The sequence below is a fragment of the Anser brachyrhynchus genome (assembly GCF_964034855.1).
Source record: "Anser brachyrhynchus genome assembly, chromosome: 1".
Lineage (NCBI taxonomy): Eukaryota > Metazoa > Chordata > Aves > Anseriformes > Anatidae > Anser > Anser brachyrhynchus.
The window spans coordinates 203251265-203279254 of NC_137694.1; the positions used below are offsets into that span (position 1 = coordinate 203251265).

General features: G+C 37.2%; 1 protein-coding gene across 1 annotated transcript; it reads left to right on the plus strand.

Moving 5' to 3' along the window:
* Positions 1-230: 230 nt before the first annotated feature.
* RAB38 (RAB38, member RAS oncogene family) lies at positions 231-27044 on the plus strand. Its single transcript, XM_080602461.1, has 3 exons — positions 231-910; positions 9147-9427; positions 22191-27044. The coding sequence occupies exons 1-3, from the start codon at positions 706-708 to the stop codon at positions 22341-22343; spliced, it is 639 nt and encodes a 212-aa protein (XP_080458587.1). The 5' UTR covers positions 231-705; the 3' UTR covers positions 22344-27044.
* Positions 27045-27990: the final 946 nt, after the last annotated feature.

Below are 27990 nucleotides of genomic sequence, written 5' to 3' on the forward strand. Positions count from 1 at the left end.
AAAACAAATTAAAAATATGTATCTGTTATAATTAAATTCACACATCCTTCCTAGCACGGAAAAATGTAAAGATGTTTTATATTGTTATTAACTGCCACTTCTAGAGATATAAGTGAATTCACACTGACTTACATTGATTAAAAAAAAAATTTAAAAAAATCACATCTGAAGTTAGTCACGTTGGTTTCATTTTTACACTTTAATGGAGGGGTGACATCCTGAAAGGAGATTTCTGCCTTTTTTGTGGTGACTGTCATTTTAAATATGTCTGGAAATGAGCAGGGGGTAAAAAATTATCACCAAGAAGACAGTGGTTAAAAAAAAAGCTTGCAAAACTAGTGTACAATAGAAACACTGTCCTTGCAGTGAGGAGTGAAACAGGGAACAGGACTGTGGCACTAATTTTCCTGCAAAGTCTTTAGCAGTCAGACTAATCCCAGACACACCTCGTGCTGACCTTTACACATGTACACACTAAACTTTCTGGGAGACTTTTCTTCCCCGAGTCCCTTGCTTACTTCATCTCCCGGCAGGGCTGCCTGCTGGACCTGGTGATCCTGCTTCTGTACAAAGGGAAGGAGCCTCCACCTACCTTCTTCACTTCCCTCCCTGGCTCCTCTTTCCCTCTCTTCCCCTCGGGCTGGCAGGATTCCTGGGGCAGAGCATGCAATCAGTTTGCAGGGAGCAGTCGCAGCAACAGGAAAGATGCAGAAGCACAATCAGAAGGAGCACCTCTACAAGCTGCTGGTGATTGGGGACCTGGGAGTGGGCAAAACCAGCATCATCAAACGCTATGTCCACCAGAACTTCTCCCCACACTACCGGGCCACCATCGGTGTGGACTTTGCCTTGAAGGTCCTCAGCTGGGATGCTGAGACTGTGGTACGGCTGCAGCTCTGGGATATTGCGGGTGAGTACAGAAGGGAACCCTGTGCCCTGTAACCCATCTAGAGACAGTACAAAATATAGACCCAAGTTCATTTGTTCTAATCTTTAAGTTACCTGTGCAATGAGGGAGAGGAGACTGAGGAGAAAGAACTTCAGGGCACCTTGAAATTTTGGAGTTTCCTTAAAGCCAGCAGAACCACAGACAAGGGATGTCAGAGCAAAACCTGTCTTGTCTGATTTTTCTCCCGAGCCCTCAGACACGGTCTCCTCTCTCTGAATGGCCCGATTCTTCCCCTGCAGCTGCCACATCCTTATACTAAGAGATCTCTGTGGTGGGAGGGAGGCTGACAAGAATTTCTTGTTGTGTCTATTTAATTTAGTGGAAGAGATGAGGGATTAAGTAAGACGGTTAATACGATTTTTATAGTTAAAAAATGAGGAAAAAATATATCAGGGTTACCTGATCACAATACCTACTTTCCTCCCTTCCTCCCTTCCTTCCTTCCTTCTTTCCTTCCTTCCTTACTTACTTCCTCATCCTCTCCATCCTACGTTCCTTGTGCCCAATTCCTTGTGTCCAATGAAATGTAAAAACTTCTGCCACACTTTGAAAAGATTGGTGTTTGTATTTGGCAATTCTTTGTTAGAATTCATTTACTCAGGTTTACTTGTTCTTTTTTTCTAACATAAAGCAAAAATGGTACTTTATGCTCTGGGGGAGAAAAAGAGTAAAGAAGTCCATCCATCCTTGCATGCCTGCATTATTTAAAAAATACAGAATTGACATTGTTGCAATCAGTGTTCCAGATTTTTTATACATAGCTTCCAACTAAAACCACAGCTTCTTCTTCTTGCCACATCCCTTCCTAGGAATGAACCACTTTTGATTCAGAGTACAAAATAGAAGTTGTGCATGGCATTTTTTACATGATATAAGTAATCATTTTTCATGTAGTGTACATGAGAATCCAAGTTCAGCAATAACACAGTATCTTACAGCAAAAATGATGGCATTTTTTAAACTCAGTTAAAATAAGAAGTTATGTTCATGAAGTAGGGAATGAAGGTGAAAATTACATCAGCTGTTAGGCAGCTGTGCCAGCCTGTGGGTTCAATGATCTAGTCTGGAGTTGTACATAGTAAAACCAGTGGAATAGGAAAATTCTTAACATTCTTATCAACGGAGGGAGTGCCTTTCTTCTACGCTTAGCTAGTTCATATCTGAGCTCTGAATTTAGCACCAAGGTACTAAAACTTATGCAACAACACTGTGTTATACAAAATGTGCATATCCTCAGCATTTTTTTTTTTTTTACACAATAATATAATTTGGGGGGTTTATGATAGTAGATAAACCTGTTTTGTTGTTGTTGTTATTGTTGCTTTTGTTTTGTTTTGTTTTTTATTACAGGTTGGAATAATGGGGAAAGCATTGCTTTTATTGCTCACCAGTGACTGATTATAACGATAAATATGTACACATTCAGCAAAACTTTTCTGCATGAGAAAAAAAAAAAAAAGCCCTTAATAGTAAATTCTGAGTACATTGGGGACTTAACGAATGTATTTTGCATGCTTTGTTTCAGAGATTTATTACACTACTAATCATGTGCTGGCGGATCATATGATGTAGCTTTCAGTCAGGCTGCAGAAGCAATTACACCGAGTTGTAGTACTGAATGACTAGCATGCTTTCTGAGTTATCACACATGACAGAGAGAATTACAGCATAGTACTAAATTTCATATGAATTGCTCAATTCAAAGCATCTCTGTGAAGGTCAAGACAGCGGCCAGTAATAAACAGAGTTGCTGTCTCAGTTTTAATGACTTCTGTGTAAGGAGCTTTAGCTGTTGATGGCTATACATAGAAATTAAGTTCTGCAAGCAACATTCTGAATTCAGATCAGTGTGGTGCTGGCATAGACAACAAATATGGCATCTGGCTGATGTGAAAAAAAGTTGTTTCAAAATGAAAACGAAATGAAACTGATTGGGCTTACGGAGGGAATGGAAGTGTTTTCCCCTGGCTGTGGCTTTCATATGTCACTGTGTGCAAAACACAGATATGTGGGAGTAGGAGGGGATAAAAACAATATCTGGTTTCAGAACAATCCCTGTCTTTTGCTTGAATCTTTGTTATTAGGTCATGCTTAGCTTTAGGGGTAAAGCAATACATTTTCTCTCCTTAACCAAGACTAAGGATGTTGGCTTAGCATTTAGGATATTTTTAATTGAAACAAATGCTGAAAATGTGTTAATAACATTTCATATTGATACTTTTATATAAATATAAACATATAAATATATATATATTTCAGGTATTTTTGCATCTCTCACATCCTAGCCTCCCCCTTCATTATGCTCCAGTGAACGCTACTACTGAGCATAATGTGTATTCTTCCTTGCACTTAACTGTGTGCATCAGTAGGTAGTAAATTTTTTAACAATATATAAATAATTTTCTCAAAAATGTTTTGAGTAAAACTAGCATCAAGCTTATCTATGTTATTAGTAAGATTTAAATACCTGGTGATTTCATGGGAGGAGTGGTGCACTCCATCCATAGAAGGACCAATTTTACCCATTACATACCTCCTATGAGATATAACAGGAAGAAAGAAAATTTGTTTGGTGCCATCTCATTTCATAGTGAAATACCATATATTTTTCTGTAATATATTATTGTGTATCCCTTAATTTGGTAAACAAAACTAAAATAAGATCTAATAGCTAAATGTTGAGCATGCATTTTTTTACACGAGAGACAAATGCTGAACAATAACTAATCACTAGAAAAAATAATTCTAAGATAAATTTGTTGTTCTTCACATATTATTACATTGGTTTCGTTGTTTGTTTGGTTTTGTTTTTGTTTTTGGAGAAATAATATGTCTGTTCCTAAAGCTATGGCTGTAAGACAGGAATAGTTGGATAAAAATTCATGGTTTCTCATGTTATGATGTCTGTAACAACATACTGGCATTAGAATATACTAATTTATGTCTGATCCAGTGAAGTGTCTAATAATTCAGGTGACTGAATGTTTGCTGTTTTGTGTGGGAGAAGATACACATGGTAAATTTCTCATTGTCTTTAATTTCATCCATTTTATTTCACTGAATGTCCCAAACTCTCTGTTATGGTGTTCTTGTCCCTCTTGAAGTGTTCTATCACCTCTACTGTTGTGTCAAATATCTTTAAATATTGATCCTCTGTCTTTCGTTTTGTTCTGTTTCTTTAGCAGTTCTGTTACCTCTATGTGATCATCCTTTAAATTTGTGGACAGATTGTTGGAAGGGCAGATTTAAAAGAAATACTTAGTCATATTTGCAACAAGGTTCTTACAAGATAGGATTACTGTAGGCTTCCCTCCTGTGGTGGGGTGGTCCTGCAGATGCAGAGTGGAACCATTTTTGATGAAGCCAACTGTTGCAGACAGGAAGTCCAAGGGAGCAGCTCTCTGGGAGAGTCACAAGGGGCAGAGGGCAGCATTCAGAGCCTCCCATTCCCCAGCTACTTTTTCAGAGCAGGCATCACTGCCGTTACCCCTTCTGCTGCACGTGTGTGGGCTGGATTATTCATTGCTACCAAAAATAGCTTGGTTTACTTTCACAAGGCTGGATCTCGTCTCATAAATGGTTGGTCCACTGCATTGGAGACATTCACACAATACTGGTAACAAAAGACCAGTTTGATTTCCTTTCCCCACAATTTTCACATTCAAAAACAATGGTATTTGCTTAGATATAGTCAGATGTCTGAATAGTTGTGAAGTTTTGGGGACCAGTATACTCCACAAGGACTAAACAGGCCATTCACAGATACAAAGCACTGTACATCCTCAATGGTTTAGGGTTTTAGTGGCTGCTAAGCATTTCAGTACATATGCATAAATAAGATAGTCATGGTGATTTCTAGGCTAAGTTACCTTGAAATCACTGTTCTGCAATCACAAATAAGTCCCTCACTGTGACAGTTTTATTTTGGCGGGGATTTGATGGGATCTGTGGGCCTGATCCAGCTCAGAGTCTGCTTCTCCACATTCTCATGTGCTCAGTATGGGGTGTTTTTTAGTCTGGTTTATGTTTCAGTCTTGCTTCCACAAAGTCAATGACTTAACTTGAAGAGTCAAAATTCTGAAAGTTGTTTTGAAGTAGAAGATAAAAAATGTTTAATCCTTTTTCACATTTTCCAGCTTTTCAGCATTGGCTAAAGGCCCTCTGTGTAAAGCCATGTGGATCCCAGAAGCTTTTCCCTCCTAGGATGAGGGATAGTAGTAAGAAGTAAAACCCACAGTAAAACTGAGCATTAGACAATTATAATCAATTTTTATCTACACTATTTTTTCAGATATTATGGTGGAAATTTTCTGAGTTTTAGCACTTTCTCATAATTTTTTATAACTTTATCAAAGATAATAGTGGTTAGCGGAGATTGCAGTTCTGTAGAAGTCATGCTTATGCAGTGTGCATTTTTATAAACTACAATTGTTCAGATGTTGATTGCTTTAAGCTTATTAAATGATGCCTTACCCTGCTACAGAAGTCTCTGAGATCAATATAAAAGTGTGGACAGGTACCATTCACACAGGAAGTCCTTCCCTTTAATGGAAATCTTGTTGCTTTGGCACCTTTATCTCTTTGGGATGACTTCAAAGGGGAGTAAGATTCATCTGGTTTAACAATTAGACATCTTTTCCTGAACTGAGTGTAAGCTAGCCACCTTGGGTCCACCAGGGTGTCAAGGGCAGAGCGTAAATACCTCCATATGGAAGCTTATGTGACTTCTTTTAAATGTCTGTCCTTGCTGAGAATATGTCCTCTAGATATCTCTTCTCAGTCCCTGACTACAAAGGGACCCTAATCTTAGATAGAGAATTAATTTTTTAGAACCTAAGTTAGGGCTGATGAATCCCACCATAGAGCACCATCTCAGTGAGCAAAAGCTACCAGACTCATGGGCCTGATGCCAGATGCCAGTGGCCTTGCAAGAGGTACAGCAAAGCCCAATGGGCCAGATCAAACAAGCATTTCACAAGTTTCTGACCCTTCCTACAAAAAGCAAAACCCACCTGCCTCAGTCCCTCATGCAATAAAGTAGGTTCTAATGTTCAAGGCTGCTTTTGGAATACCACTGAATACCTAATGGTTGACCTAATTTGCAACATAATTACTGCCTAAGCCATTGTGTTTCTGAAAACACAAGTCCACATTCTGACACCATCAAATGGTGCCTATTTTCATGAGTAATTCTGCTAAGAGAAATGGTTTTAGGAACTTCATCTACTAAGATAACTATTTGTTCAACTAATTTGGAATCTTTGGAAGAAGAGTCTTCCCAGGTGCTTTGATAAAATATTTTGTACTTGAAGCACAACACAAACACAGAGATCCCCTTTTCACAATGTAATCTAAATAAGAGTGAAGCCATTATGCAAATGACATAAAGCTGAATGTCTGTGGCTACAAACCACCTCTTTTCAAAGCTTCATAATATCTTTATGCTAAATATGTTCATATATTAATATTCAGTCATCTGAATACAAATTAACATTCAGTCACCAGCTCCATTCATTCTTTTTCTCTGAGGTGATTTGTAATGGAAGTTGGTGAGCTCTGTCTGCCTGCATAAAGATCACCAAGATCATCCTCCAAGATCACCAAGTCCAACCTCTGACCTAACACTAACAAGTCCTCCACTAAACCATATCACTAAGCTCTACATCTAAACGTCTTTTAAAGACCTCCAGGGATGGTGCCTGAACCACTTCCCTGGGCAGCCCATTCCAATGCCTAACAGCCCTTTCGGTAAATAAGTTTTTCCTAATATCCAACCTAAACCTCCCCTGGTGCAACTTTAGCCCATTCCCCCTCGTCCTGTCACCAGGCACGTGGGAGAATAGACCAACCCCCACCTTGCTACAGCCTCCTTTAAGGTACCTGTAGAGTGCGATAAGGTTGCCCCTGAGCCTTCTCTTTTCCAGGCTGAACAATCCCAGCTCCCTCAGCCGCTCCTCGTAAGACTTGCTCTCCAGACCCATCAGTCACACCATTTGTCAGTACTTTGTCACCGCTAGCCAGAAGAACACATCTTCTGAGCCTTTTATTCCTCTAATCTTCATTGTTTGTGATGAAGGATTTTGTGCTGCAAATTAATAACTTAATACATATTCTATAACAACACATCACACCTATCTTAGAGAACTGTGTACTGCTGTTTATGTGTAAGGCCCAAGTTTAGTTATTCTTACATCATCTACATCTCATCTACAGCGCAAGCAACTCAAGACTTTGCATGAGAAGTGTAAAGTATCACTGTAACGCAATATGCATCAAAAATTAATTGTATATGTTGCTGTTGACTTCACTGATGAGATTCTAATCAGTCCTTGACTTTTGTTTGAAAGTACCTTCTTGCAGATGAAAAAAATTTGCTCAACAAGGAGGTTGTTGAATAACACATGACTTAGCCATTCATCTGATCAGCCCACTAATAGGAATCATAAGACGTTTTAATAAAGCATGACCATAAGAAATTTTCAATCAGACCTTATATTTTTCAGATTTTTTTTTATATTTCTGTCTTGCTTTATCAATGGAAAACAATGTTTGTTTAAGATAAAACAAATCTAGAATAAATTTGGGGATGACAGATATCTGCTTTTGATTTCTGTATCATGTGAATGACTTTGTGTTTGCTAGAACAACTATTGCATAAAACCAAAGATGAATGACACAAATAGATGGTGTTGGCTCCATAACATGCATTAAATTCCAGGGGCTGGCCCTAAGTATGTCTGGTCAGTGTCATTTCCATTAAATGAAACTGCATGGCTTAGAAGCCCAGCAATCAGGACACATCAGGTCTCATCCCAGCTTTACATTTGACAGCACAAATTCCATCACATAAAACCTCTACAGGTAAACGTCTTGGGGTCAGACAGACAGGCAATCTTCTTGTCTTAATAACCCACTCAAAACTATGCACATTAGGAAAATCAGGCTAGAAACAGGCTTCCATGGAGTATTGTCTATTTTCATAGCATGTTTTCTCAGATATGGAAACATATGGTTAAATACAATGGCTGTCTTACTTAAATCTGCTGTTACTTTGAGATGTTTCAAGCATTTATAATTATTCCTTTTTGGGGATCACAGCTCAGCAGTGAGATCAATGATTTTTTTTAAGTTTTTATTTTTTCAAATATGGAAAATTGTGTGCTTTATTTCCATTCTTGGAAATATATATATATATATATATATATATATTTGCCAAATTTCCCATGAAAACAGCATAAATATTAAAAAACAACACAGATGATCAACATATCATATCATATCATGTCATGTCATGTCATGTCATGTCATGTCATATCATATCATATCATATCATAGCCTGACATCATTAACATTAACAATCATTAAAAAAATCAAACAACATTAAAAAATCATTAACAAACAAACAAACAAAAAAGGCGAAAGAAAGAAGACCCCCAAAAACCTTTCCACACAAGCCTTTGAATTCAGCAAATAAAGCTATAAAACTTAAGAACACATCTAATGTAAAACTTTTCCTCCCAGTTCCTCTTACTGGAGCTATATGTCTCCTTGTATTACTACTGCGGTTTTCTGTTTTCTGATAATGCTTTCCACTATTGTAAAGCTTTAAATACACCTTTTGCACTTCTGTGTTTTACTTTGCCAGTGACAGTAGGCTCATAATGACTCTAATGCCTGGTATGGTTCCAGAGCTTAATTAAGTTACTGTTTACTAAAATCACTTGCATGAAACTGTGTGGGACTTTCTGTCACGCGTGAGATCAACTGCATTAGATGTTTCCCACATAATACTGTAGTATCAAGGAGCTTCAAATCTTATACCTAGATGTTTTGTGAGTCGTTTAAATTCCTGTGATGTACACCAAGAGTCTGAGTACTGTCCACAGAAATCTGGCAGCTTAATAAGACTGTACACTGAAGTTCAAGCTTGTCATAAATTTATTACATTTCCTTGTATGTTTGCTTTAAAACTCCTTTTTCTGCTGTACTCACATTTTCATACAAATGAGTTTAGTACTCTACTTATCATTCTTTAGATAAATAGTACCCTTCCAGAGGTGTCAGACTTACTTACAAAATCAAGCCCTACCTTCAGTAATATTCTATTAGAAAACCTGGTATGTGAAATATTGACTTAGACTGGAAACAGTGATTTTTACAATTATTTTTTTTTTTCTCCCCACATTCATGATCACAGGTCAGGAAAGATTTGGAAACATGACCAGGGTCTATTACAGAGAGGCCATGGGGGCGTTCATTGTCTTTGATGTTACAAGACCCGCAACATTTGAAGCAGTGACAAAATGGAAGGAGGATTTGGACTCTAAGCTGGTTCTTCCAAATGGCAAACCTGTGCCAACAGTCCTGTTAGCAAACAAATGTGACCAGGGAATAGATGTTCTTATGAACAACGGCATCAAGATGGATCAGTTCTGCAAAGAAAATGGGTTCGTGGGCTGGTTTGAAACATCAGCCAAGGTAATGTTTCCATTTCTTTTTAAGTGTTTTTCCAAGCACAGAGAAATTGGTTTCCAAAATAAGTCACTTTGTTGAAATATGTACTTTGCAAAGGTCTTATTTTGGTGGATTTAATTAAAGGTGAATTTGTAAAGTAATACAGCCTTCTATGGCAATTTATATTTGTTTTAGGCCTTTTCTTTCAAAACAAGTTATATGCAATGTTATGAAAAGCTACAGCTCTAAGATTATAGGCCAGCAGTAAAGTATGTAAACAGGCAACAATTTACTGCGTAATAGCTTAAGAAAGAAGATGACCTTTGGCAAGACACAAAGACTACCTCTTATGAGAATATGAGGATATTTTTCATAATTCTTAACAATGAATATTGTCTCTAAATTTTTATATAACCACTGTCGGTAAGATCTCCTGATTTGAGACAAGAGCTTCATTGTGTTAGATTCCAGAAAGCCAGTCCATGGTAGCATTACTCTGGTTGTACTACTCTGACTGTTGTAAGTTCTCATCCTCAAAAATCTTTTCAGAAAAATCACATGTCCAGAGAGGAAGAGAAGATCAGTGGTCAAACTGCTGAATGAGCTTCTCTTGGGTTAAATTCTTTGCCTTTGTACAGATTTCCTGGGTAAGAAACTCAAGATTAAAAAAGCACTGGGATGCTTACAGCACAAAGGCCCAGCAAACAGTGCTGCTGTATACCACTTTGGGATTTCTCAGACAACATCAGTACATGCAAATTTGCAGAGCTGGCACAGTAAGCCTAAGGTTTCCTGAAAGGGAACTGTCTCACAGACTGTGTGACTACATGGCACCTGGATACTGCTATGGCTTGTGGAAGATGGTCATAGCCTTGAGGATTTTCAGATGTGTGGTTGACTTTGACAAAAGGTCCCAACTAATTTTATTAATATATAAAAACTATACTCAAAAATGCAGTGAACTTTTAATGAAGAATAAGGTTACCATACAGGACTAATGGAAAACTTCTGCTTCTGAAACAAGATTTCTATTTACGAAGAGAAGATATGACCAAGAATAAATAAATGTGTAACACCAATACCCACAGACACATTTTCAAAAGCTTTCAGTATTTTTAGTCTTCTAAATATAGCCTTTGTCCTCTATACTTCATCTATAAAACATGGATACTCTTGTATCTCCAGCCTATTGTCTGCCTTTGGCTCATGACTACGGAATGTAGGAAAGCAGCATTTGGCTTCTCCTGATGTTAAATGGGAGTTTTTGGATAGTTTTATTGGCCCCAAGTACCTAAATTCCACCTACACTGTCATCTCAGTGCCTGAATCCATTTTTGCTTCTGTATCTAACTGCTTTGGAGCAGAGATGGACTCACTGAGTGAGGAGCCTGTGATGTGGTTGTCCAGACTCCTCTTGGATTCAATGGGGAAAAACATACCCTTCTATACTACCCTGAATTGGACACAAAGAAAATTTTCTCCCAAAAGGAATATTAGCTCTCCATTTACTATCAAGGTATCTTAACTCTCTATATTCTCTCAATAGCTGTCTAAAATTAGGCTACATGATTTATACCCTTATTATATTTGTATAGCCTCTACCACAATGTGACTTTGATTTTTTCTAGCACATAAAATTAAAACATAGGAAATCTCATGTCTTGATTCCCATCACCAACAAAGGTATCTAATCAGTCCCATGTTGCTTGAACTTGAATTTCTGCTATTCAAATTATTTCATTCCTGTTATGACAAAGACTTTTAGTAGAAGCTTGGTTGTATGTGAAATACTGATTTAAACACATCTAAGTGGATATTATGTTTATTGTGTTCTTTGATTATGAAATCTGCTCTCATCATTAACAGCACAGAAGAATGCTTGAATGTTTGAAATGTAAACAGTTTGGCACTGGTTTGGCTAAAGTTATTAGTAGACTGAAAACCAAAATGTTATATTTAGTCGTCTAATTTCTTTTAAACACTTTGAGAAAATTACTTCAGAATCTTTGAAATGTATACCTGTATTTTACTCTTCTGGTCTTGATATCTTCTAAAATATTAAAATTTAAAAGAAATATCACTTGCAATCAGCAGAGGTAACAGCAAGTAATTGCCTCAAGCATTGTGTGAATTGTTGGCTGAGAGGTCATTGTGACCAGTGTCTTTACTTTCCTACTGAATGGGCCTCAAAACTAGTCACTGTCTCTTCAAAATGGCATTTCTAGGGAGACATTTTGGTCTAGGTTCATGTGTAAATTATCTTTCTCTATATATAAGGTTATTTTCATTGCAGCATTTGTGGGACATGGTTTGAATTCAGTGTGGTTATCTGCTGATTTTTGCTAGATGAAACCACCAGAATCCAGTAAGGATGGTATCTAGTTCTGTTTAAGAAAACAGGCTGAGATGTCTTACATCAGATTCTTCATGATGATTTTGGCAGAGAGATAATTATTCCAGGAAATAATAAAATAAATAAATAAATTTTAAAAGGGAAAGAAAAACCCAGAGAGCAAAACCCTTGGAATAGCAGCTGTCAGTAGAAGATCTGGAGAGTGAGGGGATTTTATCAAGACAAATTATCATTTGTGTAAGAATTACATGTTCTGGACCTTTTCAATATTTTCTTTGGTGTCTAGCTGCATTTCAGGCCACAAATAACATGAAATATCTAGTTGTGAGCATTTGGGATCCAGCTCACCAGTGATGTATAACATTGCATGTGGCTGTTTTCTTCAAAACTACTTTTTCTTCATTTCTGACATTTACATGACTTTACATTTCCCGAGGACAAGAACCAATTCACTGAAAACTCAGGCCTGAGGGCAAAATCACCACAAAAATCATCTGGAGAGAAATGAATAACAGATTGTTTTAAAGTGCCTGGATCTAAAAGATTTACAAAGAGAATGAGATGCAACAGGGGAACAAGATGGACCATTGTTTAAAGGATACAGGTTTCGTTATTCTAGGTAGTTTGGATCAGCAGCTGGTCACTGCTCTTTAGCATATGAAAAAGCATATGAGGAAGGAATCCATACTGTGAGTTCCAAGAATTAGTCCACAGCAAGCATCTGTCCTCCTCTTAGGACAAAAAAACAAAAACAACAACAACAACAAAAAAAAACATTTATTGTGCTATGGACTACTTCGAGTCAAGGCAGGGAATGAATGTACAAACAATTTCAAAGGAGGAAGAGTTTTTACCATGATGGTAGAAGGTAGGCACTCTTGTGGAGAATCGTGGAAACGTAAAGGACAATTAAACCTAAAAGAAGTGACAACAGAGGAAAATTCAGTCTGGGTTTTTCTGAGACAAACAGGTATAAGATTTTGACTTAAAAAAAAAAAAAAAAACCCTACTTCTTTTCCTTACTTTTTTTAGCTTACTTTATTTAGATCTTCCTTACTTTATTTAGCTCAGAAATAACTGCTAGCCAAGCAGTCCTTTGTTTACCATTCCAGACATGTTTGAACAGAAAGAAATCCAGTTATGACAAGACTTTTCTTCAACACCCATTGTGATAGGAGCAGTGAGAGTTGAAGCCACATGACTATTGTAGACTGTTCTTTGAATCTATAGCCTAGGATGTGATATTCTTCAATTCACATACCTGATATCCATCCAGAATTGTAGACTCCTGACTTTAAAATGATTCAAAGCAAAGTAATCCCACTAAGGACTGTAAAATCACAACATTTAGGCTAAGTTATAACAAAATAATTTCCCCATTTGGTCTAAGTTCTGAACTAAACCTATGCTTTTTTTTTTTTTTTTGCTTTTTTTTTGCCTTTTTTTTTTTTTCCCTAAGCAGAAGTTGTTATTACTGTTATTTTAAAATATTGGATGTTACATGTATCCGGTATTCTTTCAGCCTAAGGCATATTAAATAGTTGAACTCAGCTCCAGGGAAAATAAAAAGCTAGCTATGTTTGCTATAGAGAATAGAAACTCTTTTTCTGAAGTAGAAAAACACTGACAGAGAAGTCATCGTATTGCAGCTATCAGTTTTAGCGGTTCAAATAAGTAATAACTCTTTTTTTGTGGTATCCTGGAATAATTAGATCTCCAGAGGTTTTCTGCCAACGTGCCTGGAAATGTTATAGCCTTCAGAACAAACTGAATGTGATTTATGTGTTTTGGAAAAACAAAGGTGATTATTTATAAAAACATTTTTTTTTTTTAAGTTCTAGTTGCCATGCCTAAAGTAGCATGCTATATATGTACTTACCATATTTCAAGCTGTCAATGATTTGAAATTCTTGTCTGTGGCACTGGCAGATTGCACCAAAAGACATCACTGTATTATTCCCTGGTGCTGGTTTTTCTTAAGTTAACAACTTTAATGTAAACTATTTGAGCCACGTAATGTATTCTCTTGTATTAGCTTTGATTCTTACATTAATCTAAAGGAAATATTCAACCTATTCCAATCTTCTGCTCCCTACAAAGATAGAAACTTCTTTTGATATTTTCTCATGTAAGAAGGACCTCACTGGGCAACAGCACAATGCGGTATAGTCATGTTACATATAACACCATATTTCCAGTGGGGAGCCTTGTCTCTTTTACACATATCTTCAGTTTGCTCATATTGACTGCAGTCTTAAAAACACATCCCCAGATATTCACAAAATAATCCTTAATAGTAAATTATTTAATCAATGTCATTACAATTATTGTGAAAGGTACATTTATTTAAAGGAAGGAAATTTCTCATTCTTGTCACACCTTCAATCATCCAGCGTGTGGCCAGAGTAGCTGAGAAGTCCACTCACTTTTCCAAGCCTTTAAACTGTCATCACCACCATTCCCAGTTCAAAGAGACTAGCTTTTCACTTGGATTAGAAGAGCAGCAATTTGAAGCTTATTATCACTTCATAATGAAAATGGAACTCATGCATCAAAACAGACAAGTCAGGCAAAACTAAATGTGCTTGAAAATACCCACTTCAGAAATGAATTGAAATACCTTAACACTTACCATCGCTGTGATATGATCGTGTTTGAGTTTCTCATTCCATGCTATAATTCCACTGTCAACAATGGAGAATTAGGTAAAAAGACAGTCCATTTTGTCCATATTGCCCAGAAGGTCTGGTAGCCATGCTTTCCAGATCCTTACCAACCTAGGCTAAGCACAGAGTTCCTTCTGTGCTGACTACTGTGACCGGGAGACTGAACACCAAGTCTTTGGGCTATTTGGACACATCCTATTTGGACCTAGAAAAAGTTATATAATCTTTTCTTCTCTAGAAAAGGTAGGTAATAATGTGTCCTTTTTCCATTTTTGTCAGACAAGCTATACATAATGTGTCGTAGTGCTCAAATTCTGCAACAGGAATCAGGAGTCCTCTTTGCCATTAATCTGCTGGGTGACCTTTCAGAAAGTCACTCTCTCCTCTGACCCAGCCTCTTCTTCCAAGCAAGGACAGCAGTTCTGCTTGTCTTACCAATGAGCTCTGTGAATGAAGCAAGCTCTACTGTCCCTTGTTTAAAGTATAAAATCTTCTGACTGTACAATCATGAAAGTTAAAAAAAAAAAAAAAGACAACAAAAACCAAACCAAACCAAACCAAAAACAACAACAAACAAACAAAAATGAAGCTATGTGGTAGACTCAAAGAAGGACATGGTTTTGATTTCCATGAAGACAAAATAAGGTCATGTGTATGTAATTTGGACGTGTATGGATTATGCTGACACACAACAGCTAATCTACTGATCTGATAACCGAAACCAAAGCAATCCATTTGAGGCTGCCAGACACAGTTAGGAATGTATGGCTCCTTACATTGTCTTTCTAATTTGCGAAAAAAATAAAAAAATAAAAAAAGTCTAATCCATCTTACTTCACAGAGACTTAGAAAATACTTCTGTTTCTGCCATAAAACGTGTGAAACGAAGCTGACACCTAAGGCAGAAGCTTCCAGTTCAGATATACGGTCACTCTACGTGGAACCCTCTGTAGATTTTGCTTCCTGAAACTAAAAGAAGAGTTGCTTCAGAGCATGCTAGCGGTATCAGAGCTGTCTTATAGCTCTCTGGATCACTGTTCTTAAATACATTATTTAGTACTGGCCAAAAGCTGAAAATTCACAGAATTACAGAATTATTGAGGAAGGTGCCTCTTGAGGTCATCTAGTTTAGCCCAATGGAATCCAGTAGGGTTTTGAAGATCTCCAAGGTTGGACACTCCTCAGCCTCTCTGGGCAGCCTGTGATAGTGCTCAGTCATCCCCACTGTAATAAAGTGTTCTCATGTTTAGATTCAATTTCATGTGTTTTACTTCAGTTCCAGTACATCTGCTGCTCACAATAACCTGGAAATTTTGATGTTTCCTTCCAAAATGAAAATTGAAAAAATTTTATTAAAATAATTAAATAGTTCTGCTTAGGAAAATCTAAAATCTAAGGGAGCCCTTGGCTGAGCTCTGAGGTTCAAAGGACGTGTTGCTCTGGTTCCTCAGCCGTGAGGCCTGGCAATGCAAGCTGCCTCTGTGTGCAGCCAATGTTTCTTTAGGCAGACTGCCCTGAAACCACACAATCAGCTTCTTCTGATGAAAGGTTTTTGTTGCAGGATTTCCAAACAGCTCTAAGAATTCAGTCCCAGAAATTATCTTGTTCTCAGGGGTGCAGTCACAGAACTTCACATCCGTGAGTTTTATGTTCATGCACCTGGATGCCTTTTAATTCACGCTGTTATGTTTTCCTAGAAACCCAACCACAGCAATACAACACAACATCTTAATAAGTCTCTGCTGCCCATGATTTACAAGATTATCCACTCTGATAAGCGAGTATGTGTAGCCTTTCCCTCAGATTGCTTGCACTGGGAGAGTGCACATTAAAATGAATTTTAAATCATATCCCTTCTCCTGGATTTTAGTGCATAATAGAAATAAAATTGGACAACGATGAAGTCGTCTTGCAGCCTCCTCTTCTCCAGACTGGACACCCCAAGGATCCTCAGCCTCTCCTCACAACACATGCCTTCCTGCCCTTTTGCCATCTTTGTTGGCCTCCTCTGGAGTCTTACAAGGATGTTAACATCCTTTTTTCTATTGTGGAGCCCAGAGCTGTACACAATATTGAAGGTGATGCCACACCTGGATAAGGTTGGAGAATCACCACTTTTGACCAGCTGGCCATGTTGTGTTCAATGCACCCAAAAATGTGGTTTGCCCTCTTGGCTGTCAGGGCACACTGCTGGCTCACCTCACAGTTAGACCATCTATCCAGAAGGGTGCTGTAAGGTACAGTATCAAAGGCCTTACTAAAATCCAGAAAGATCACATCCACCACCCTCCCTTCATCCACCTCATCCTTGACCTTATCCTAGAAGGATATCAGATTACCAAGGCAGGACTTTCCCTTCAGGAATCTATGTTGACTATGCCTGATAATAGCTTTGTTCAGTAACTGCCTTTCAATAACCCCCAGGACCATCTTCTCCATAACTTTTTCAGGGACTGAGGTCAGACTAATAGGTCTGTAGTTTCCTGGGTCTTCTCTCATGCCATTTTTGTACATGGGTCTAACACTGCCTAGTTACCAGCTCTTCTCCCTGACTTTCAAGACAAGACTCAGGAGCATCAGATTCAGTCAGAGAAACAAAATACCTGAATATAGAGCGGGAGCAATTTTATATCTGAAAACAACCAGAAAGACAAACCTAAGATATCTATACGGAAAAGAAAACATGAATAAATAAAGTTTAATTTGGAAGTGAGACAGGCCCATAAAACTAATAAATGTCTTTTTTCTTCGGTAAAGAGCTAAGAGTCAGTCCATTCTGAGTTTTTTTTTTTTTTTCTTATATTCAAATGTGATGCTCTAAATATTTTTTTTTCTTATATTCAAATGTGATGCTCTAAATATTTGTGTTCTATGTTTGTGTTAGAGGTGGCAGATAAGGAGGAAAACAATCCAGAATACAAAGAAGCTTGCTGGGCTTGTATACTACTGTGAGACATTCAACGAAGTATTTATTTTCCCTTCGGTTGATTGTTGCATTACAAGACTATGAAATTTCCCATAGCAGTGGGATCAAATATTTTAAGTCATGCAACCTTCCCCTCCCTTGAGTTGATATTCTCTCCGCAAAACTGTCCTTTGAGATACTTTTGAAGGAGATCTATCTACACAGCAAACTGTAATTACATTTGTGTCTTTCAGTGTTCCTTTCTGGTTTTCAAAGATTACATAGATTTATTTTATTTGCCTTACTTTGTTTGGTAATAGAATTAACAGTAGCATGTTTTGATTTTCACTTTTGCATTCCTTCTTAATGGGGTCAAGAGAAAGACTGACTCTAGTAGTCAGACATCACCACAGGAATTGGTTTCAGATCCCTGGCAGACAGGGTAAATCACTTGGGGCTGGATTCACAACTCAGTTTTTGCAGCACTGACTGCGACAGCATCTTTCATGTGCTGGGGCTTACTAAGGCACAAAAGCCACAGAAGCCACAGAAATGGCACCTCCTGTTCAAGGAGACATGCCCAGGAAAAGGTTTCATAAAATAAAAGGGTTTTGAGCTCCTACCTCATCATGAGAACACTTGAACATTTCACCCACTTCCCAACTAGCCACTATGAACTGGACCAGGTTTCTTGCAGTTTGCTTTGTTTGGGGCTCTGTATTTTCCTCATTTGGTAAATGGTTCTAGGAGAACTTCCCTATCTCAGAAAGATTTCGTGGAGAAAAACAAATCAAAGACGCAGTGTTAAGTATTAACGGCCTTAAAGTAGTGTAGGTAGACAGACCTTCCCTAGTCTTTGGATAACTATGAAGGTAGAAGGAACCTCAAAGGAGCCTAGAAAATAAGCTACAGAAACAGTAGTGCGTCTAGTACCATGTCAAGGACTAGATGAGTCTGTAACCCCATCCTGATAGTCAAAAGTTCCTCCACTATTAAGGCAGGGTACATTCTTCAGGATGGCCTAAAGAATTTGCTCAGAACATGAAAGAAACAAAGTAAAAATGAAAAAGAAAGGAAAAGAAAGGTGATCTGCAGCACCATCACAATTTCTGTGGTGTTTTGTGTAGAACAAAAGTCATAAGAGAGATGACGGTTAAAGGATTTCTACCTAGAGACTGATAGAAAGACATCATTTCACTCTGTTGTCTCACTTTTATTTTCTTTCCTGTTTTTCAAATGATGAATTTTATTCTTAGGCATAATGGGACCAGTTTCCCTGTTTCAGTACAATTAGTAAGGTGTCTGTGATTATTCCTCTCTGTCCAGTCTTACATCCTGTTTGTTGGTTTCTTTGTATTTGTTGGATGGATTTTCACCTGCTTCTATTTCTCTGTCCTTCCCTAGATTGCTTTTCAACACCTCCTATTCTCTAAAATTGCCAGGTCTCTGGGTGTTTGTTTGGAGAGCAGATCACCTTCTACTGTCTGCAGCTGCTGCTTTGCTGCCTAAGAGAATATTGATTTTTTTTTTTTTTTCAAAACACACTGTAGGATGAGAGGTGCAGAAATCAATATTTCATTAGACAGACCAGAACATAGCAACATAGCAATGTCTGATCAACAGATCTGGGACAAGGATTAGGTTTAGAATAAACAGCAACAACAGCATCAGAAGGGAGGTGGTCAAGGCACAGCTGGGACTGCTGGAGCTGCTTTGGTGGCAGAACAACCTCCTTGTAGTGAGCGACTTAATGCACTGCTTCTTATTTGTACCATGTACCTGTTGTCACCTGAACCATGGGAGAAGGGTGGAGTTAGACAAAAGCTTAAAAACAGCTGTGCTGGCTGTAAGGGCCACCTCTTGCTCCCGTGTCCCCTGGCAGAAATTTTCATCCCCACATCTAGACCATACATATAAATGTTCAGGAATGTCTGGGACAAAAGCTGGATGAGAATATTACTCTGATCCAGCACACACTATGGACAGGACTTTTTATTCCTTACCTCTTACATACCTCTTATTTCTATTCCTTACCTCTTATACAGAACAAAGAGAAGAATTTTAACTGCTTGGCTGCAAATGCTTTAAATAGTGAAACCTTGCAAACCAGCACATTTTGCCTGAAGAAGCAAGAGCTCAGTCACATAAACTTTTGTAGGCACATCTAAGGGATGGTGCTCTGGCAGAGAGGAAGGTGCGCATGGACTGAAAGCAGAATCCTATTTGGGTGAAATGGCCAGAGCTGAACATAAAACTTAGCTTTATTTAATCCTACTTTTCAGAGAATCAGTAGATCTGGGCAGACACCTACCAGTGAAACAGTAGACTCAATCCAAGATGCAACTAGCAATGAAATCAGCAATATGAGTAAAATTTGGAAAATAATTTCATTAAAAAGAAGAATGAGTAATACAGAAAAAGTAAAACATTTCATTTTGATATTTCCAAAATTAAATATTTTGATTTTTTATGTCAAAACAATATTTGCCTGTTCAAATTTGGCTTACTTCTCCAAAAAATCTATAGAGGATTTAATAACCTAGTTTTGCTTTAGTTTTAGTTCAGGCTGAAATAGAACAGCATTGTGTTTTGTTGTTGGTGGTGTTGATGGTATTTTTTTGTCTAAATTTTTAGTCTCAGGCACCTGGAATTCCATCTAGCACCAGTGCGGATAAGGGACATTCACCTACACCCAAGCCTTTGTGGGCTTGGGTTCATTCCCTCTTTCCCACTCCTATAAAATGCTGATCTTAAGTCTCTGACGAAGAGCTTTCACATGTTAAGACATGTGAATATTAATGTATTTAGGCACAAACTGAGATAGTCACTAAGACATTCTTGAAAAAAGCTAAATGCTCCCATCCCAGAAGAGAAGCAGCACATGGGTAAACAAAATGATTATCAGTCCATTAATAACAGAATACATAATGGAAAAGACTTTTTTGGGGGACGGAGGAGGGATGGATTTTTTTCTTTTTCTTTTTTTTTTTTTCTCCGTTTGGTAACCTTCTTTATTGTCAACTCTTTAAGCAGTACTGAGATATTTTTCAACGTCTATTTTTTTCTAAGAAAATTTCACAGTGTCCTGAAAAAAAACTTTTCATACACAGTTGAGGAATTTGCTTGTCTGGGTCAGGAAAATCATGTGATAGAGTTGCATTTTGACAGCTCAGTACAGACCTGATTCTCAGCTCTTTATTACTTTCCAGGGGTTAGTATGTAAATGGCTTGTCTAAAGTTTTGATTTTTTAAAACCAGACGATATTCTTTACAGGTCAAAGTTGAAATATTTCAATTCACTTGTGTAGTTGAAGAATCCTGTGAAATGTTGGCACTAATTAACATTTCCAGTTAAATCTCCAGATTTCAACTCTTTGTTGTGGTGCAAAGTTATGGCCAGTGGAGTTTATGGAGCTTTGCAATTGACTGCAAGAGGATTAGAAATCAGCCTCACAGAATCCATTACTTTGGCTTTTGATCTTTCATATAATTGTACCACCTCTACTAAAACACACACATGCACTTTTTTTTCTTTTTTTTTATAGCTGAACTACATACTTAAACATCTCATCTGATTATTTTGAACACATAAAAAAGGGTTTCGCATTGAATTCACATTGAATTTTACAGGTTATTTTGTTTGTGATGCTGCACTGATGCTGAGCATTTGCTGAAGGTAGACTTTATGGCATTGTGTGGGTGGGTGGGTGTGGTCTCAGTACAGCAGGCCCCAGATTCAGCTTGGAAACCTGTGTCAGTCTTAAATTGCAAGTAACACATAATTTTCATGGAGCAAGAGAAGTATGTGCATACAAATAAATACATACTTATATTTGTATATATAAGCATATATTTATATATGTGCATGTAGGTGTGATATGATTTCCTGTAAGACTGAAGGTGCAATGAGTTTCTATCTCTTGTCATATGAAATAAGTGATCAGTGCCAAGACCTAGAGTAGGAGAGTGTATTTTATGCCAGAAAGCCTGGCTTCTCATTCCAGCCATACCAGTTGCTGTCATTAAAAAAATCCTTATTCAGTATTCCTTCTTATTTTATATGCTGTGCTGAGCTGTGTCTCACTGATCAGGCTGTTTCAGCTTTGCTTATTCTACAGAGTAAGGGTTGCTGCAAGTTAATCATGCTATGGAAGAAAGTCTCTAGAGTGAGGATTTCTGTCTTGAAAATGAAAACAGTGTTAATATATGTCATCTGAAGCAGTACATTGGAGATACAACCTCAACAAAAAAAATAACAAAAAATAAATAAGAAATAAGAAATCTTAATGATATAGAACTTTTCTTGCTGTTCTGTGGATTATTTGAGATTGTATTATTTTTTCAATGAATCTGTTCATCACAAGTTTCATTGTATGGTATAAAGAAAACCTCCTGAAACTATGGATAAAGTTTAAAAAAATAAGAGCTATTTATGCCTGTAGTTGCTGACTAAATTAATAATTTTAAGTTGCTGACAAATTAATAATTTGAAAATCAGAGTAACCATTATTCAAGCAGTGAAATATGGATTCTGGAGCTTTACTTCAGCCATTTGTCTTTAACATCTCTTTAGTGTTTGTATAGTTTATTGAAGCAATCATATCACCAAGACTTTGGGGTAATTTAAAGTGAGTTCTATGCATAATTTAAAGGAGATGTGAATCATAATATACATAAAATGTAACTAATTAAAAAAATGAAAGTAAACATTTTTAAAATGTCAAAATCAATTTTTAAAAGCTGTTTATTAAGGAAAGTAAACTTTTGATGTAGCCTAGAGAAAAGTTTAATTATACACAGGCAATATTCAGCATATTGTAATTAATATTGACTAATCACCCTCTCTTTCTCTTTCACTTGTAGGAAAATATAAACATCAATGAAGCTTCCAGATGCCTGGTGAAACACATAATTGCTAGTGAGAGTGATCCAGTTCAGCCTATTGAACCAGATATTATAAAACCACACTTGAATTCCAACAAGATTGTCAGTTGTTCAGCTTGCTTTAAATCCTAAGAGACTTCCAGACTATTACAAGAGCTGAGCAACTATGACTCGCAATGTATACTGTATCCAAATGTACCTAGCCTGCACAGATTGTCCATAAGCAAATTTCAAATATCTCAAAAACATACTTAAAGTCTTCCAGAAATTTTTAACAGCTAAAATTTGTTGTGAACTGTTCATTGATAGCAACTACTCAAAACTGTCTGACTGCTAGTCAAATAAGTCTCATAATGATGGCTGTGTTTTCCTGGTTGGGTAGCACCATCACTGATATCAAAATCTATTTCCTTGCAGTGTGGTTTCTGAAATCTCATATTTGTGATGTGAGTGCAGCAACACCTTACTTATCCCTTGGTCCTCCAGCCCATCTTCTCAATTCTCTGACCAGACAACCATCATCATTACACTGTTTTGTCCCCCCATTACAGCTGAATAATCCTGTTTCATATGAGGAAGCTGATGATGACAATATAGCTGTTCAGGAAGGGGCAACAACACTACAGTGAAATATTGCCAAGTTCAGTCTCCTGGATGAAGTGGTAAGGTTGAACATGAAACAACCTTTCATGTCATTCAATTCCCCAGAAGGTCTCAGCCTGTGAAACTGAACATGAGATAGTTTTTGCTGTCCCTCCCTGAGGAGTTACATTCTCATAGTTGTTATAATTACCTTCAGATGAAGCAAAATGAAACAAGTCAAGGGTGAGAGGTGACCAAACAGGGAATCAGGGATATAGTCTCACAGGTGAAGTGGCTGACAGTTTTCAGAAAGGTTATCTATTTCAGAAAGCCAGCATCTCCTTAAAAAAGAACTCCATAATTTTGTTCTTGCCCCTCCATCCGTGTATGTTGTCCCCATGTGTTTAAACTGTCTGTACTCCAAAAGCCCCTGAATGCAACCTCCCCATTATGTTGATTCTCATGGGAAAATATACAATAACATAACAGATGAACCTTTAAGGAATACATCTTTGTTGAATAGCAGGGTATTTGTTTTTGAAGAACATTCTTTAAACAAACAAACAAACAAAAACAATTGTGTGAATGACCATAGGAAGCAAAACGAAACAGTCTTGAGAGTAAATACTCCTGGAATATTTATTTGCAGAAATTGTTGAGCTGTACTGTGGAAATGAAGTGGCTGATTTTCAGAATATCACAAAATATGCAGGTTGGTGGAGTCATTCAGGCAAGTGTGTCTAGACAAGAAGTCTTGACACCTGGCTGCAAGCCTGCAAGACAAATTTTACCTGTCTCCTGCCACAGACATATTACTTCCATTTTCTTGCTCTCACTCAGTCCTTTCCTTCCTAAGCTGTGAACTTTCAGTGGCAAGTGCTGTCTTCTGAGATGGGTTTCTGTCCTTAGAGATGTGTAACACCATGGAAGGGAGGACTGATACATTTTGTCATAGAATTTTAAAACAAGAAAATAAGGTCTATAATTTTAAAAATAAAAATCCACATCTAGAATTAACCTGTGCACACACAGAGACATTAAGGACTCATATATATATATATATATATATATGAATAAGCTAGCTTTTTTTAATCAAGGAGAATAACTTCCAGTTGTCTTGATCTCAGTGTTATCCTTCAGCACAGGCTCCTACTATGATCTGGGTCAAATATCTTTCTGCCTCAATTTCCTCATCTGTAAAATAGGGACTGATGTACACACCTACCTCACAGCACTCCTTGAAAGTTACTCTTGGCACAGTGCCTCAATGATATATGTTATACAAATGCCAAGCTGTATTACTGCTCAGAATGAATTATGAGTGCCCTCTAGCATAAATACATGGTGCTGTAATGCCTTAATGTTTTAAATCTATCCAGGACTTGCCTGAGCTGCAACAATTAGCTTCAATTATTCCACCTCAGTTAACCCAGTTGAGGTTATAAAGCAGTGTGTGACTGCATGGGATGATTTGATTAGCTGCAGATGTGCTGCAAATGGAAACTGGCTGCATGGATGTCATGCTACTGGTTTAATAATCTCAGCAGCTAGGCTGTAATTTAGACCCAGTGCCAGGTCAGCTATTTCAAATTTAAAGCATTATTTAAGTCAAGTTGTATGGATGCCTTATTAAGGATAACACTTAATTCATACCTTCAGTCAGCACTGGGGTGAATGCAAGCACCTAGATATTTAGATGGCTTCTAAAGGGCTAAGCTTCATGAGCTGAATCCCATGCTTTACCTAAAAATCTAGGTGCCTCAGGTGAAGCAAAGGAAGTCGTTGCTTCCAAAAACGATTATGTACTCAATTTGCAACCAACTTAGCAGTTGCTGATGTGTTTTAGGTCTTTACTGATCGCTTGTCTTTGGTGACTTACATTCAACATTCAGAAAGCATAACAATAACTTCCTCTCACAAATATTTATGAGAGCTATGACTTAAAATTTGGGATAATAGCAATTAAAAATAATAATTTTAAAAAAATCAAACACTTAGAGGATATATAGTTATTTGTTCATTTGGTGTTTTTCTTTCTTTCTTTCTTTCTTTCTTTCTTTCTTTCTTTCTTTCTTTCTTTCTTTCTTTCTTTCTTTCTTTCTTTCTTTCTTTCTTTCTTTCTTTCTTTCTTTCTCTCTTTCTTTCTTTCTCTCTTTCTTTCTTTCTTTCTTCAATATATTTTATAAACCTGCTTTAAACTCTGGTCTTACCATTTGTTCCTCCTGCTTCTGTTGCATCAAGTTTCACTGCAGTCACAGTTTTGGGCCATATTTTCTGCTTTTGATAGCAGGAGGACAGAACATATTTACAATGTAAGAATTAAAACAATATCATGAAGAATAAGGCCTGTTTAGGTGGTTACATAATTCTAAATGTTCAATTTTATTTTTACCGAAGTGATAAGAACCTGTCAAGTCTCTTTCTATAATGCAATAAATGTGTGAATGTCACCTGGGTATCTAGTAAACAGAGCCTTTTCTGAAGGGGTTGTCATAAGCAGACCAGAATGAAAGATTTAATTTGGAGTTAATGAGCCCACTTTGTTCTGATACCCTTTCAGGAGCAAATGTAAAATTTAGTTATATTGATTCAAGCCCTAACATTGCTTTCTTTCCTTTTTTAGATGAGTTGTCTTAATTAGATGACCACTTCAAAATGAAACATTTTCCCGTTCTGTAATAAATAATAAAATGTATGAGTCTCTATTGCCTTGCAAGTGGGTAAAGATACTACAAAATGGATTTAAAATTAATTTTCATTCTAGTTCTCCATAAAACCACCTCTGCGTATCCCAGCACCTAGGACCACAGGCTGATGCACAGGTGAGTTGTCAGGCATAAAGACTTAGCTTCAAACACCCATGAAAAATGGCGGATGAACATCTCCACCCAAAGCTTCATTTTCCAACTCAGCTACACCACCAGCAATGATGGGGTGTCTTCCGTTTTCCAACTTTGAAGCTCCATACAATCAGTATCTGACAATCCTAAATACAATGGTGATCCTATATACCTTGGAAAGCACATACATATTACTCAGATGGGAAAATGAATAGAGTGAAATGTAAATTACGCTCTGTTATTCCAGAAAGATCATAATTAATTTGACCAGGTTGGGTTTTCAATAAAGAGCCATTTGGACTCTGAAAATCAGGCTTTGTTCTTCTTATACACTATTTTTAAGATTATGTATTTTCATTGAACTTTTCTATTTAGAAATAGTTGTTTCCAACAGTACCTTGTGTACGCAGCCTGGATTGTTGTATGTCAATATTTTGTCTTCAGACTTCTTTTTTTTTTTTTTTTGCTTCTATTTTAGTCTACCTGACCATATTAAAGGGTGAGGGAGAGAAGGAGGGAGAGAGGTAGGGAGGGAAGAAAGGAGGGATGAAGGGAGAAGGAGCATGTTTAAATAGCAGTTTTGTTTTACTTCTTAAAACGACTTGTCTAGCTGAATGAACTTGTTAAATATATCAAGGAAATGCAATTTTATGTCAATTGCCAGTAAAGAGTCAATGAAAATATATTTTACTTCACCGGTATTTATGCATGTGACTGCAGGTTTTATTGTAATAAAAGATATTTCTGACAAGACGTGGAATATGTGTGTTTTGTAAAATTAATTCATTAAAAAAAAAAAAGTAAGCAGATATAAGTATCACAAGCTAAGTCAACTGTTCTCATCCATAGTCAATCCACGATATATATATTTGTCATTTTCCCCAGAATAGTTTCATTTAGACTGTTTAGTTTCTGTACACCCTCTCTCTTAAACTGTCCAGGTTAGTGTTTGACATTGATTAAAGGCTTGCCTATCAGAGACAGAAACTTTCCACCCTTTCTCCCTTCATCATCCTATTTGATATGCAATTCCAGATGCAGCATTTGTGGCTCCAGGTCTTGAAAGAACCACAGTTCAAAGTCTGATTTTACAGGCAGAATTTTTGGCTCACAAATAGATGCATCATCAGTTTGGGGGCTCATTATTAACCACAAGCTCCATTCTTGGAAGTCTGGCTGGGTAATAAGTGGGCTACATCTGCAATTCAGGCAGCTGCATATCTAGGATGTAGAAACTGCATTCGTCTTCAGCTGGCAGGGCAAACGTATACCTGCAGCAATGTTACACACTTGACCTTTCATGATTCGTTTCTTGTCCCTACAACTATTATATTGTCTTAATAATTAAAGTTTAAAAAATAATAATAAAAAGCAGCTTCCTTACAATGTGAGTCTAGTGTTTATTTTACAGTTTTTGCTTTTCTGTAACCACCAAAAAAAAAAAATCAATTTTTGTTTGTTTGTTTGGTAATGAAAACTGACATTGCCTCACCCTATGGCTGGAGATGCTTCAAGACCCATAATAAAATCCCTGGAATTTAGTGATACTGCTTCTGCTACACTAAACAATCACCTTATAATGAGGAAACATCTTTAACTGAACAATTTGGGAATATTCATTTCCTGAAAATCATCTCCCTTTACAGTTGCAGTGCATCAGCTGCCTAATTAAGACTGGAATCTGCATGTTTTATGTTTCAAATGTAGTAATAATAGTTTACAAAGATAAGATATTAAACTGAGCAAAGGCACAGCATGCAACTCCCCAGAGTGGAAGCTAAGCTAATGAACATGTCCTGGCAGACTTCTCTGCATGTTAGTAACAGGAGAAAGTTTCCCCAGTCTGATATTTGCCTGGAAATATCAGATTCCAGGAAATGAGCTTTCATTTAAGCTTTAGTATCTGAATTCTCCATAATCAAAAAAAGTGCTGCTGGCAGTATTTGCACCTGGCATCTGGAGTTTATGTAGTTTTAAAAAACCAGCCACTATTTCATTCAGAAATGGCATCTTTGTTAAAAGTTTAAATGTCAGTGGTGCCTAAATATTTTATCAGGCACCCAAAAGATCATTTGGGTATCCAGTTTCCTAAACTATTCTATCCACACCTCCTGCTTTTGTGAATTCATGCCTTTGGCTTTCACAAAACATGCAAGGAAAGGGCAACTATAAGATGCTCCTTTAGCAGAGACATTTCAACCACACCCAAAGTCCTACAAAGGAGATGAACATAATGAAGGCAATATCATAGAATGGTTTGGATACCCCAGAGTCAGGGTAGAGAGAAGCGTCTGGGACTCCACCAGGACCAATTCAAGAAGTGCTCAAGGGCAATGAAAAGATGCTCAAAAAGTTCC